The 15,351-nt window shown below is 36.7% G+C and overlaps 1 protein-coding gene across 5 annotated transcripts in view; it reads left to right on the top strand.

Annotated features, from left to right (window-relative positions):
- The window catches only part of SEC22A (SEC22 homolog A, vesicle trafficking protein), a 45,536-nt gene that overhangs the window by 5,127 nt on the left and 25,058 nt on the right, over nt 1-15,351 (top strand). For all 5 annotated transcript variants that reach the window (XM_030487021.1, XM_030487020.1, XM_030487017.1 and 2 more), the window contains 5 exons: nt 782-985; nt 2,864-3,027; nt 4,321-4,515; nt 9,403-9,521; nt 12,240-12,305. In XM_030487021.1, the coding sequence (XP_030342881.1) occupies nt 804-985; nt 2,864-3,027; nt 4,321-4,515; nt 9,403-9,521; nt 12,240-12,305 (726 nt within the window). In that variant the 5' untranslated portion in view covers nt 782-803. The remainder of the gene's footprint in view (nt 1-781; nt 986-2,863; nt 3,028-4,320; nt 4,516-9,402; nt 9,522-12,239; nt 12,306-15,351) is intronic.

The following is a 15,351-nucleotide window of genomic DNA, read 5'->3' as shown; positions in this document are numbered from 1 at the left end:
CTTCTGATCAAGAAATGCTTAAATACACAGGTTTTTTAAGTGACTGTATTCCACAAAACTTTAATGATTATGCTTTGAAAATTAAATACTGTAATAACAGGTAGGCTTTGCGAGCACCGTTTCACCTGCTCAGTGTTTGTGTAATACTGATAGACACATTTGCAGATTTAAAGAAAATGGAGACACATATAAGAAAAAAGATATTTTATGTGTAAGAAATTCCATGATGGGTTGGGAGAGAGAGATTACATTCCTTGCTGTCCTGATCCTAGATTTCCTATTTGGTAGTACATAAGTTACTTAAGTCTCGGTCAGTGTACTTAAGCATGTACTCAGTAACACAGTTTCATGAAAGCACATTGATACTATTGCTTGATCAAGACCTGGATCGTTTTCCATCTGGCGTATCTTTACAGTACACCATTTTCCTCTCCAGCTAGTCTTCTTGTTTGTTTAAACTATAATTGTCTCACTAAACAAAAAGACTCACAGCTTGAGGGGTACAAGTGCTGCAGTAGTACTAAGGCTGAGGACTCTGGCGGTTCAGATAACAATATTTGAAAATGTGACATTAATGTCAGATGTGATACTGCTTTGTGGTTTGCATAGACTGATAGGTCCTATGCAGTTAGAACTCTAATCTGAGTTACAGTTGAAAACCCTCTCTGTGCCCTATCTTGAGTCTGAGCCCAGTATACAGCTTGAGAAGTTTGAATAATCACAGTTGACTCCTTTGTTTTTGTTTTAGTTCTGATTCCTCCTGATTTGTGTTTTGTTGTAGGTTGTCGTTAACTCTGTTGGCAATGTCTATGATTTTATCTGCCTCTGTGGTCCGTGTGAGGGATGGACTCCCACTGTCTGCATCTACCGATTATGACCAGAGCACAGGAATGCAGGAATGTAGAAAATATTTTAAAATGCTCTCAAAGAAACTTTCTCAGCTTCCTGATAGATGTACTCTGAAAACCGGGCAGTATAATATAAAGTAAGATTTCCCTTTTATGTGTTTGCAACATCCCGGGTTGTGTCTGTCTAACTTATAAAGCTAACAGTTCGCATTAGAAGATTGATTCTTGGCTGTATTTATGTATCAAAACTTGATTGAGAAATTGTAGAAAGATCTGAAATCTACTCAAACTTAGTGGAAGTTCTAGTTTGAAATAGTATGTTTATAAATATTTAAGCCCTTGACCTACTAGAAATATTTCTTTAAATTTCAAGGTTGTTTCGTACATGAAAGCGACCAGACATGTTATTCATCATGCTAGTTCAACTAGTGTTCATTGCTTTTTCTCTTTTTTGTCTGCACACATTTTAGAAAGTACCCAAATGCTTTCATAACCCAGTATTTCTGACCACTTGTGGTTAGGATGTTATGCTATTAGACCCTTTTATTGTACTTTCAGGATTTCTGTTGTCTTGAGAGAAAATACACCCTAAACCCCCAGCATAACTCAATAATTTTTTCAAATGGCACACGAGGGAGTGCGGGAATGGGAAGGCAGTGTGTAGTCAAGTGGTGAATGGTCAAATGGAGCCTACCAATCCTAGTGCTTCATTCAGCACTTTCACAACAATGCTTTTTGTTTTCGCACTTTTGTGTTTTGACTTCTTGTTTTAATAACTATTCCTAATCTTTTTAGCAAGTCAATTCCATAGTGTACCTGCATGACAACACTGATTAAGTACTAATTCAAAAGATGCTCTTTTTTCCCATTTGCAGCGTGAAATTTGGATGATTGTGAAATAATTCTTTGAATCTAATTTTGTTTATGTGTGATCTTTCTCCTTAGTATTGGTAACTAGGTGTTAGTGTGTGTAGTCAGTAATTCAGTTGCACTTTAGCTGAGCTAAATTCTGATTCTAATTTAGATATGTTATTTTAAATGACGTAATTTCATCCTAACCCCTAGCAAACATGTAGAAGTTACAGTAGTGAAAAGTATACCACCTGAATGATCCTATAAAGTGCTCCACCTTCTCCATTTTCCATTGGTAGATGTGAGTTTCCAGCATTTCTCAGGATCAGGCCCAGCACAGACTTAATTTTTTCTAGTCGATGTTTCCTTTAAAACCTCAGCTGTAGTTGGCTTGTAAACTGATCAGCTTTAAAGAAACTTTTAAGACTGACACATAAGACTTAGTCAGGAAGGTTTTTTTATTACTTTTGGCTTTGATTACTTTTAAGTGTATAAGTTCATTATAAAGGTTTTGAAGAAATTTGAATGTCTCATTAAAATGCAAACTGTTTAATGAATTGCCTAAATGCACTAGAGATATGTATATTGAAAACTGTCCCTTTCTGATTTCATATTTGCCATCTCTGGTCATCCTTGCGACTGTCTGTGGAGAATGATGAATCCCGTATTCTACAGAACAGTTTTATTTCATTACATATTTTAGAAAGAAGCAACTGCCACACCTCCCCTTCCCCGCCCCAATCTGAAGATAAGTTTTTGCATCTTTGGGGTGCTCCAGATCGCGTATTCTGCATTTGAGATGAATGAAAGGCTATTACGGGACAAACCTACTGTGTTTTTATCCTGAAAGCTTTATGTTATTTTCTGTTCCATGTGTGTAAGAGTGTGTACATATGCATACGCACACATATGCACATTCATACATGGATATGTATAACATAGCTTCTCATATGATCATACAAGGTGGTGTTAAATTAAAACTTCACCTAAAAGTAAATTGCTTTTCTTATAGAATAATGTTACACTTCTCAGTAAACATTACTTCCCTTAATACCCCAGAGCAGTTTTTGCTTTTCTGCTTATAGAATATGAAATCAGACTAGCGAAGCAGCAAATTACCTGGATTAAAATTTGAAATTTTCAATTTGTTGTCTCAATTACAGCTTTATAAGTTCTCTGGGAGTAAGCTATATGATGTTGTGCACTGAAAATTATCCCAGTGTCCTGGCTTTCTGCTTCCTGGATGAGCTTCAGAAAGAATTCATCACTACCTACAATATGATGAAGACAAATACTGCTGTCAGACCGTACTGTTTTATAGAGTTTGGTAAGGATCTGACTTCTTTTTTTGTTGATTCACACACTAAGACAAATGAGTATTTTAATAGATGTGCAATTTAACATACACAGACCAAAAATTACAGTTTATTAAAAAAAGGCAGTTTATAGCTGTATTTCAAGTGGATTTAGAATCTGATTTAACTCCCCTTAGAATCAATAAATAAATAGTTCTGTGGTCATTAAATTAGGCTACTAGAGTTTTATCCAGACTTGTTTTTAATCTTTCTGTTCTTTCCAGCAGGTTTTGGTTTAAGCCTTGTGTGACCAAATCTGGATTTCATCTTCTAGTTAATTATACTAGGAGTTGTTTGGCTTCAGACCTGTAGAAATACTTAATGCCTGTAAAGGCATTTAGCTTAATAAATTTATCAACTAAAAGACTGCAATTTCATGTTTGCTCTTAACCGTGGTATAATTTTTGTTCGGTACATGAAAGGGAGAGATTTTTATTTGTCTTATGATATAGTGAAGCATTTAATCTTGTCATGCAAGCTCCAAATACTAATCTTATGTATACCAGATAACAGCCGTTGTGGATTCCATTAATATCTGTAGCTTTAATACTACATGTTAGGCAGGTATTTTAAACATTCCTATAAAATGCATTAGAGCACAAAGAACTGCAGTTTTAGAAATGTGGGGGAAGATATTCCGGTTGATTAATTCCTGTCTGTAATTCAGTCAGGCAATTTCTAACAATTTCTGTGTAACACTGTTGTCTTATTCACAGAAATCTTAGGAAGATTTCTGTGAATACTTTCTATTTTCCCCAACGCCTTCTTTGTTCTACTAGTTATTCAGTTAGAATGTAGATCTGTTACAGTCATTATATCTGTCTAATATGGTATTAATTTCCTCCGCCTGAATATTTTGCAAGCGTATTTCATACTCAAGTAAATTTATACTTGAATGCAGGAATTCATTTTTTCATAAAGGATATTTACCAAACTACCGGAAAAGCTAGAATTAATGCAGTAAAATCATTGTATTCGCAATGCATTTAGTCTCATGCAGTGAAAAGTCATTAGTTTATTCACCGTTATTATGTAATTAGATTTCTAGAGCTCAATTTATTTTTTTTTAGTGCATAATTAAATAGCCCATGATATATTAGTCACAAACCAGAAACAGTATTAAAAAAAATCCAAAATAAACACAGGCATTTCAAACAACATATTTCAATTTGTGAAGCATGTCATACATAAAGCTGCATGGTCTTGGATTATTTAATTAACAAAAGTACATAAATATATACCTTTTTATTTTAAATTTTACACAGATAATTTCATTCAGAGGACCAAACAGAGATATAACAACACACGTTCTTTGTCAACAAAGATGAATCTTGCTGACATGCAGACAGAGATCAAACTGAGACCACCTTACCAAATTTCCTTGTCAGAACTTGGTTCAGCGAATGGGTTTGCACATTTGTCTGCAGCTGAATATAAGGGTACTGGTAAGATATCTGCAGGTAAGTTTCAGTCTTTTGGTTTTGTATCCTTAAGTGAGACAAGTGCAGAGTAGTAGAATTAATCTTTGATATTTTTGTCTTTACAAAAAACTTTTTCACCATGATGTTCTTAAAGCATAAAGCTGCCTTGACCTTACATGTGTTTTACCTTAGATGTCCAAAGTTTTGTCCTCTGCTCAAAGTGCATGTATTTCCAAGGCATCCAGAGGGAGAAATGGGTCTATCCAACGGACTGCTTTATTGAAGGGAAAAAAAAAGTCTGCATGAAAATAAGCAAATGAAGATGAACACCTAACAAGATGATCTTTCTTTTTCTGACCTTTTAAGATTTATGAAAATATTTATTATTCCTGCCCAGTAAGACCCAATGATTACATAAGCTAATAGCATAGTGTCAGGAGTTAGAGCAACTAGAGGGAGAAGCAACACTTCAGGAAGTATCTGTGACTGTGAAAATCCCAAGAGCTCTGCTGGCTAAAGGATGTACTCTCTAAAAATAAGTGCCTTGTGTACAGTGTTAATAATAGCAATTTTGTATATACTTGCCACATACATTTAAGTAGTCATTAATTTTTTTTAAACTTTAATTTATTTCATGTAGGAGGTAAATGTGGATTTCTGTGGTTTGTGCTGTTAAGTGACTGCTCTGAATCTGTTTGAGGCCTATCTTTAGATGTTTCCCAGCAGGACAGATCCCTTAAAACTCACCAAGTCCTTGCACTAATATGTGGAATCCACTTGTGAAACTCTGACGTTTACTTCACATAATCTGATTTCAGCCTTCCAAGTTTAGTGAAGCAGAATCATAAATAGAATAAAAGGAAGTGTTGATTTTAGTTAGTTAATATCTTCCCCTTTTTTTCCAGAAGCACCTCTTGTCTATAAGGCTAGTTATTCTGGGCAGACATACATGAATGCTGTTCACTTTATAGTGTTGGGATGAAAATAACAATCATAAATCTAAACACTTCCTACAGTTTTGTAATATAAGAGATCAGCTTGATTTTGTGCAGTTTATATATATATATATTAAAAATAGGATCACTCTGTCAGTGTATTATCCTAATTACTTTACTTACTCATAAGGATTCCTCTAGAAAATTAAAAACTACTTGCTACTAGGGTACCTTAGGTGTACTGCTGGGGCCTTGAGCCTGAGAATTCTAGGTGCTATGAGACAGTGTAGAGATAGCACGTGTAAGAATCTTTTTTACTATGAAGTAAAATTAAACAGTAATTAGCAGACAATCTTACAATTTTTTCCACTACCTCTCCACAACTTGACTTACAGAAGCATTTGTGTTCTCCTCTTTTATTTCCATGTTGATGTTCTTCTGTTTTTCTTTCAGTTACTTTTAATTTTCCTCTCCTCTGAATTCCATAGAGATCTCTGACCAGTCACCCACTTCTAGCAAGTCTGCTAATAGTTTTGTAATTCTTTACATTCATTGCTTCTCTCCACCCTTAGATATAACTTTCTCTGGTTGTTTCCTACCCACTCAGTTGGCTAGACTTCAAAGTTTCTCCTTTGCTTTAAGGACAAATTCTCACAAAAATATACGGTTTGCTTAATTGCCTGAATATGCTGTCCTGTTAAAAAATATGACTTGCTATAAGTGAATTAAGTATGTTAAATCAAGTTGAGTAGCATGCAGAGGGAGGAAGTTAGGTATATGCAAATCTTGTTTAGTTATACGGAATAGTAGAATCTGATGTGTTAGTTTTGGCTATGCTGATGGGGCATTGTCTGTTACTTGCTTATACTTGTAATTAGATATGTATCCAAGGGCTAGTGTCTAGGCCTCTTTGTTAAAGCAATTTAAATAGCAGCTCTTTTCCTTTGACAAAGTTGTGCTGTGTAGTGAGGAATAGGGGTAATTATTAATCTGTGAAGCATAAAGTGTGCAGCTTATGGATAATAATTTTGCTTCAAATGAATGTAGGTTTTGGCAGGCATTAGAAGTAGGGAGACAGCATGCTGATGTGTGATGTTTTAGGTTAGGATAAATTTACTATTTTCTGAGCTTTTTTTCAATCATAGAATCATAGAATCATAGAATCGTAAGGGTTGGAAAGGACCTTAAGATCATCTAGTTCCAACACCCCTGCCATGGGCAGGGACACCTTGCCCTAAACCACGTGGCTCAAGGCTCTGTCCAACCTGGCCTTGAACACCGCCAGGGATGGAGCATCCACAACCTCCCTGGGCAACCCATTCCAGTGCTTCACCACCCTCACTGTAAAGAACTTCTTCCTTATATCTAGTCTAAACTTCCCCTGTTTAAGTTTGAACCCATTACCCCTTGTCCTACCACTACAGTCCCTAAGGAAGAGTCCCTCCCCAGCATCCTTGTAGACCCCCTTCAGATACTGGAAGGCTGCTATGAGGTCACCACGCAGCCTTCTCTTCTCCAGGCTGAACAGCCCCAACTCTCTCAGCCTGTCTTCATATGGGAGGTGCTCCAGCCCCCTTATCATCCTCGTGGCCCTCCTCTGGACTCGCTCCAACAGCTCCATGTCCTTTTTATGTTGAGGACACCAGAACTGTACACAGTACTCCAAGTGAGGTCTCACGAGAGCAGAGTAGAGGGGCAGGATCACCTCCTTTGACCTGCTGGTCACGCTTCTTTTGATGCAGCCCAGGATACGGTTGGCTTTCTGGGCTGCAAGCGCACACTGCCGGCTCATGTTAAGCTTCTCGTCAACCAGCACCCCCAAGTCCTTCTCTGCAGGGCTGCTCTGAATCTCTTCTCTGCCCAGCCTGTAGCAGTGCCTGGGATTGCCCCTACCCAGGTGTAATGAAAGAACAGTTGTCAAATCAAGGTTACTTTTTGCCCAATGACACCATCATGTGTCACACAAGAACTTGTTGCTGGTTTGGTGTGGGTTTTGTTGTTTGGTTTTTGGTTTGGGTTTTTTTTTTTTCTTCCATTTTATTTTTAAATAAATGGCCTTACAAGTACTGCAGTTTCTCACTTTGAGTAAATGTCCTAAATTGTTATTTAAACATCAACATTTTAATTCAGAATTTGTGCTTTGTTTGATCCTTGGCTTGCGTTAGAGAGGTTTTTGATTTGGCAGTTAAATATTTGCAACATTTCTGTATGTACTGCCTGAAGGTCAGCTGTGCCTTACCCTGCCCTCTCTGACACCTCCTTCATTCTTCTGGGTTTGCCTTTTTTTTTTTGGTATGTAAATTACTCTTATTGCTTTGATTGTAACAGTGACATTTATTAAGCCTGAAGAGCTTAATGATCTCAGTAGTGGCATGCAATGTCCTTAAAAGTTTTTGGATTTGTTTTCCTATTTTAGTAAGAGAGAAAAGTTAGTATTTTATGATCCTTCATAGATTGTCTTGATTTGGCTGACAGGACTCTTTTCCCCCCCATGGTCCTCAAAGAGGTGTTTTAAATGCTGATTTAACACATGATGTTTTAAGGTTACCCTGATATATGGGGAAAATGAGATTGTCTGGAGAGCTGTGTGTGAAGAGCAGTGAACTAATTTTATCCACTAGTAAATGAAGTGCAATTACTTTTGGCTAAAAACAGTCACATGCACCTTCAGCTTTTTGCCACTCTCTAGATGAGATGATTTAATAAACCCCAAAACAAAACAACCGGTTATGAGTCACTGAAAGCGGATGGTTTGGTATGCAAATAGCATATCTAACCTTAAGTGAGCCATCGCTGGGTGTATTCCTCTAATATGCACTACAGTTACAAAAGCAATAAGCTCTGAAATTAAACATGGGTTATGCTTTTGTTTAAAAAAAATCCCAATTGCACTTAAATTCAGCACAAATGAGCTAACTGAACTGATTTCGTGTTTTATTTTTAAGTTATCACACACTCATAATTAGACAGCCCCGTCTGCTTATCAGTGTAAAATAGCTTTTGTCATTTTTTGTTTAGGTTCTGTAACTTCATAAACTGTTCGGAAAGCGCTTTTTCCTGGATCTGTGCAATGCAAACAACCACAATTGACACCCCTCTCTCTATTAATGTTATAGTTCATTAACCTCATTGTCACATCTTTACACTTCGTTGACTCGAACAGAATGATTTAAGTACGGCTTAGTGGTCCTGTTGTTTTCCCAGTGTTGCCTAGGCTGTTAAGAGATTTTTAATTGTTTTTTCATATTTGCTTTCTGTTATTAATTATGGAAGGGGACAGTAATGAGGAACATACACAACTGTTATGTACTTGTGACCCTATATGAGCCAGAAAGAGTGGGTGTGCATGGAGAGAAAGCGTGTTCTAATTTTAATGTGTTTTGTAAGAGATTTCTAGGTACTATGACTATCCAGAAGATCTGTATAAGGCTGTAATATAGATACTAGCTTAGTTTCAGAACTGTCTTTTTATTTGTGTCTTGGGTAGCTCTACCGTTTAAGGGAGGGGACTGTAATAGCTTTGCCTTATAGTGTTCTGTTCAGCAAACAAGCTGAATCAGTCTCAACGGCTCTGCTAATGCATTAGTGTTAAAGAAAAGTGGAGGTTGTTAAGGGTAGCTCTTGACTTATGAGCTGGATGCTAATTGTGGACAAATTTCACTAGCAAGTGCATCATTTGCCATTGATTTCCTGGCATGTTTGAGCAGCTTTCAGTGTCATACTGAATAAACTGAATGTATGGAGTTAAGGACTAAATATAATAAGACAATTATATATATGTATTGAAGGAAACTATATGTTTTGTTAAACCTTGTGTTGAAATATTTAAAATGTTTCTTCTTTAAAAAAAAAAATAAATTGACATTTTGTGGTTTGCTTCGTGATCTATTTTTGAGCTAGAAGCCACTGAAAAGTGAGATTACTATTTTACTAAATTTCTCAAGACATTGCTTTGACCTTTGATATCTTGTTTTGATCTTCTACTTTGCAGCTCCTCATCAGCGCTTGGAACCTGTGACTCTGCCAGGGATTGTCTCGTTTGTGCTTAGCCTGTTATGTGGGGCTTTGAATTTAATTCGTGGCTTTCATGCCATAGAAAGTCTTCTCCAGGTATTGTACATGTTTATGAGTTTAAGTGTTATGCATCACAGTAAGCATAATATCGCCTTAGAAGATGCTTGCTATATGAACTAAATCTTGCCAGTTTTGTCTTCAGAGATACTGTTTGTGAGGTCAGACCTCTGTTAATGAAACCTGTGTTGATTGTGATCTGTGCATCCTTCTTGAGTGTGATGCATCATTCATTGAGGCTGTGAGTTTCAAAAGCAGTAGGAGGTGGGTGGCTGACCCCTTCCTTAGGAACCTCGGTAGCAGTGAGTATGTGAACATAATGTTCTGTTTTCTAAATTTATGCCGGGATATGAGACGTTTAATTTTCAGAGATGTTATTTAAAAACACTTGAGAGAAATGATGAACAGCTTCGAAAATCTGAGCATTATTTTTGGAAAGGTCCCCAGATCAGGGATCTTTAAACAGGTCTTGTAAAACTATTTTTTAGAAACGTTTTTTGGTTTTTCTTTGTTTTGAACAAACCTTCTCAAGTAAGATATCATTTTTCTTTGTGTGCTGAAAGGATCAATGTAAGGAGAAGTGTGAAGTGATTTCTTCCAACTCCCCATCCCCCCAGACGACAACCCCCTCACCAAGCAACCTTCCCCACAAACATTTGTTTATGTGAGCACTCTGCTCTGACCCTCCCTATAGACTTTCAGTTTCTTTCTATTCCATTTTTAATTCAATATCTCATGAGTTGTATTCTCATTGCTACAATGAAACTAATAGTGGTTAATGATTTCAAGCAATTCAAGTGAGTATGCTAGTAGTGCTGGCAAGCACCTGCAGAAAGTTCATGTGTGTTACCACAAAAAATGACTGACTTAACATTAAGTGGGTTCTACTATTGTGGGATGGAGGTAGAAACTAAAATCCCTGTGGAAATTTTCTGAAAGAAAATGAGAATCGTCCTGCTTGGCTAATAGATAATATTCTTATTCAAACATATATCTGGACTTTATAACTGCAATGCTTTTGATACGTAAAGGGCTTTTTTTAGGGAAGTAAGGTAAAGAAGATATATTGCAGTTGTCTTATATAATTATTGATATATGTAAAGATTTAATAAAGTGGTAATATTTGGGGCCTCAGCATTTCCTGAAGACTAATGAATATATGCACAGGGTTAATGAAAGTGTTCCATACTAGGTCCTTCTTTTGAGTTGTTTTTTAAAGAAAAACCAATGGATTCGTGAACATTCAGTTCTACTTTATTGCTGATTAGATATTTCTGTGTTATGCACAATTCTTTCAGTTTATAAATAGAAATGAATTTAAAGTACACTGTAGTACACATGGTACTGAACAGATTTCTACCACTTAGTGTAATATTTCTAGAACTTGTTTTGTTACCTTTCTGCAGCTGATTTTTTAAAAAGAAATTCCAATGCGAGATTAAGCTATTTAAGTGATAATAGGACAGCTAATTATTATTATTCTATATGTTTTTGCATCTGGAGGTAGTAGATGGCAGTACAGGTGGAAGATGGTTTTTTAATTTCTGGAAAATGAGGACACTAAAAATCCATTAAAATTTCTCTTAATTTACTTTATTATGGAAAAACCCACAAGGTTTAGGGAGAAATAATTCAAAACAAGATTAATGGAACTTCTGAGAAGTCATTCAAAAACTTGTCTCTGAATTAGTGGTTCCTTTGTAATCAGTGTTTTTATTTGGCTGTTAGCAAAACTCTGCTAAAATCTCTAGCTATGCTCCAGAAAATATATGGTGGCACCAGCGTAGACCTACATACAGTTTAGGAGTGTACTGCATCGTGTAGGTAAGTTTTATGTGCAGACATGTAAACTTTTTCCTAGTCAGCACTGGAGATGGAAATGCTTCACAATGAACGTACTCTGAGCAGAAACGTGTTGTAGTTCTGAATGGACCATCATCTTATCAAGATGATACTCGCCTTTCAAGGAAGAAATTTGCATGAATACCCATTGTTTTCCTGGGAAAGTTTCCGATTGTTGCAGATGTTTGTTTGAAATCTGGTTAGAATAATCACTGAGCATGCAAATTTATTGTGTTCAGCTCTATAGAAACTGTAACAACCCATTTGAGTAAGTTAGAAGGAATTCTTTTTTAGTTTGTTTTTAAACATGGAGTAGAAAGATCTATCACTTCAAGTAAATTTTTCCATCTTTTCCTTCAAGAAAATGTAATTTTCCAATAATCTTTCTGATAAACTCATGTACTTTTGTTTGCTTTCACTGCCATGAACACACAGCTGCCTGCTTTACTCTCTGTGTAGAATTTTACCACACCCTAGTGGCCAGTTTGTCTTCTCCTTTTATCTCTTTTCCATCTTGTGAAGCTGGAGGAAGGCATAATTCTACAAAGTTTTATAAAAGGTAGTTACAGTGACAGTGTTTAGACTTGAATTTTCAAAGGCATCTGGAGAAGGTAAGTATCCAGTGCTAGATCTGGCCTTCCTTTAAGGCTTTTGAAAATCTCAGCATTACTTGTCTGTTGTCAATAAACATTCTGGTCAGATTCCAGATCACTGTCTGTCTTTTTTTCCAGACATATAAGTAAATAACAATTTAGTGCTAACTCTTTTGGTTTAGCATAATACAGGAATTATTATAAATCTTTATGTGAGACTATTTTAACAATAATGAATACCTTCCATACTGTAAATATCTGGTATTTCACTGAAACATTGTAAAGGCATGGCTTTTTATTCTATTTTGTTTTATTTTCACAGAATGAAGGTGAAGATTTCAGCTATGTTATTGCATTTTTTCTTGGAACAGCAGCCTGTTTGTACCAGGTGTGTTCTTCTGCTTGCATAATTCACTAGAGTTTAGAAACATTACCCAGTCGTGCATAAATGTCATCACGTTTTCTTAAATGTCATGGATACTTGAATAGGGTGATTATAAAAATAATTTCTGCTCTGTTTTTTTTTTTTTTTAATTAGTTTGATACAAAGAGCTTCTGTTTGCTGGTGTGTTTCTCCAGTTAGTTGATTAAGAGATTTGGTGTATTTTTCTGTCTGGAGCTTACAATTTATCTGTAAAGTCACAAGCAGTGGAGGTTATATCATTTCCTTAAAGTAGTAGTCTCATAGTTCAAGTAAGCTTAACCACCTGGACAAATGCCTTACTACTTCTTTCTTTTGGGGAGATTTGAAGTAAATCCAGTAACAGTAGTACCAGTAACACCTATGTACTACACTCCAGAATTTTCATCTCTTTGTACACTATAGTGCATCTCCTTCCTTTTCAAAGCTTTCAGTCGCTTTCCGCTATGTTTTCTTTCTTCTGTCTGATATTTCATGTCTGTAGGTTTTCCATTTCTGCATCTGAATTTGACCTTCCTATCTAATTTGTGGCATGATATTCTGGTGCCCATTGGCATTTGTTATTCAGTAACACTGCTGTTATGTTTAGCTATGACTATAATGTCTGTCATGGTCAATTGCTGTTACTATAACTCTTCTGACTTTTAATCTCCTGCATTTGTGGAGTATGTGGTTTCTACTTGAGTCCATGTGCCAATGTTTAATACAGTGTCAGATCATAAGATGAAATAACGTCTCAGGATTTTCTTTTCACATCAGCCTTTCTATCAGTCAGCCTTTTGTCCAGGTTAACTGTAATCTCCATTCTCTATAACTTATCTCTAGAAAAATGTCACAGTACATAGAATCGTAGAATCACAGAATGGTTTGGGTTGTAAGGGTTTAAAGATTATCTAGTTCCAACCCCCCTGCCATGGGCAGGGACACCTTTCACTAGACTCAAAGCCCCATCCAACCTGGCCTTGAACACTTCCAAGGATGGGGCAGCCACAACTGCTCAGGGCAACCTGTTCCAGTGTCTCACCACCCTCACAGTAAAGAAGTTCTTCCTAATATCTAATCTAAATCTGCCCTCTGTCAGTTTAAAGCCATTCCCCCTTGTTCTGTCACTACATGCCCTTGTAAAAAATCCCTTTCCACCTATTGGAAGGCTGCTCTAAGGTCTCCCTGGAGCCTTTTCTTTTCTAGGCTGAACAACCCCAAGTCTTGCAGCCTGTCTTCGTAGGAGAAGTGCTCTAGTCCTCTGATAAAATCTTCCTGAACCTCCTCTGGACTTGCTCCAACAGGTCCACCTCCTTCTGGTGTTGGGGGCCCCAGAGCTGAACGCAGTACTGCAGGTCCGGTCTCATGAGAGCAGAGTAGAGAATCACCTCCCTTGACCTACTGGTCATGCTTCTTTTTGTGCAACCCAGGATGTGGTTGGCTTTCTGGGCTGCAAGTGAACATTGCCAGGTCATGTTTAGCTTCTCGTCAGCCAACACCCCAAGTCCTTCTCAGTGCTGCTCTTAATCCATTCTCTGCTCAGCCTGTATTTGTGCTTGGGATTGCCCCAACCCAGGTGCAGGACACAAGTACAACTTGTGTTCTTCACCACTTTTTGACTTTTCATTAGCTGCTGCCTTAAATAATTCTTCAAATTGGTGTTAATTTTCTTCTGAAGAAGAAAATGTACAAAAGTAACAACTATCTCAGTTGAACCTGAAGTGTATAAAGTGTCAGGAGCTGAGCCTTCAGTCACTTCTTACCATTTGTTAAAAAAACCCCACTCCAAATAAACACCCCTTCCACCCCCCCTAAATAAAAATCTCTGAAGTAGCACAGAGGAGTCTTCTACATAAAAGCATGCTCAGTAACTTCCATACTAACACTTCCATTTAATAGAAGAAAAATAAACCTCAGGAATTTCATAATAGCACTTGTTATAATGAGGTGTTTTGGCCTTCTGAGTGGTGCTCTGTTTTGTAACTAGCAAATCTTGTAGCATCTCAAACCTAGACTAGCGAAAAGCCGCTGAATTAATTTAAAACAGATCTTCAGTAAAATTCAGAGTCATTCAACATCATGTTGCAGTAACATTTTTAAACTTTGCCATTTTAAACGTTTCATATTTGTTAATGATTTTGATTAAGCATATCCTGACTCTTATTTTAATCTTGGTATTAGCTACATTTCTTCGTATGTTGTCAGTGGAGGCGACAGTGCTAGAAAATTATCTCAACTCTTACTGCTGAGATACTAGTGCCAACTAATTGCTCTTTTATATATGATTTGTAAAACTGTCAGCACAAATAGGTTGCGTTTGCTCTGCTTGAAATGGCCAGGCAAGTTCAGAGAAATTCTATCTAGATTCTGAAGCATGTGGATTACTTTTCTCTAGTTTTACTTTGTTTTGGAGGAAGGATGTACAAATCTTGCTGTTACTGGCAGTACTCATATGTCTGAAGATATTTAGATATCCCAAAATTACAGGTAGTTTTGTTAACCTCAGTCACACTTACAGTGGAAGTACGTGCTTTATAAGAAAGTGGTTGAGTTTTGTATAGAATATAAAGTGATCTCAATAAATTGCATTGTTCAGTTGGAAATGCACAATGCTTTGGCCCTTTTTAGAGGAACGTGAAAAATGAAAAAAAAAAAAAGAAAAATTAGCTTCTCTGACTGATAAAACATGGCAAATGCCCAAGAAGAACAGAAAATGATACTTAGATAGTCTGGTGATGATGGATGCTGTTATAAAATTTGTGTGAGCGTGGTTATATATCCACTGGGAACAGATTTGGAATACAAAGTAAGCCCAAGTGATTTCGTTGCCTGCCTTGAAGCACAGTAGAAACTTTCTTCAGCAGACAGAAATGGCTAGAATCCGGAGTGGGGGGCAAGCAGTTTTTTTGCAGAAGTCAAGGAAGAAATTTGAAGAATAGCAGAAGTAAAAATAATGTGAATGTAAAAGCTATGTCCTTTTAGAGGTGAAAACTCTAAAGGCAAGAGACTTGAAGAGATTTCTAGTTGCAGT

This window comes from Strigops habroptila, chromosome 5, assembly GCF_004027225.2.
Source record: "Strigops habroptila isolate Jane chromosome 5, bStrHab1.2.pri, whole genome shotgun sequence".
In the NCBI taxonomy this organism is placed as follows: domain Eukaryota; kingdom Metazoa; phylum Chordata; class Aves; order Psittaciformes; family Psittacidae; genus Strigops; species Strigops habroptila.
Note: the sequence above shows the minus strand (reverse complement) of the source record. Positions and strands in the feature narration are given on the sequence as shown.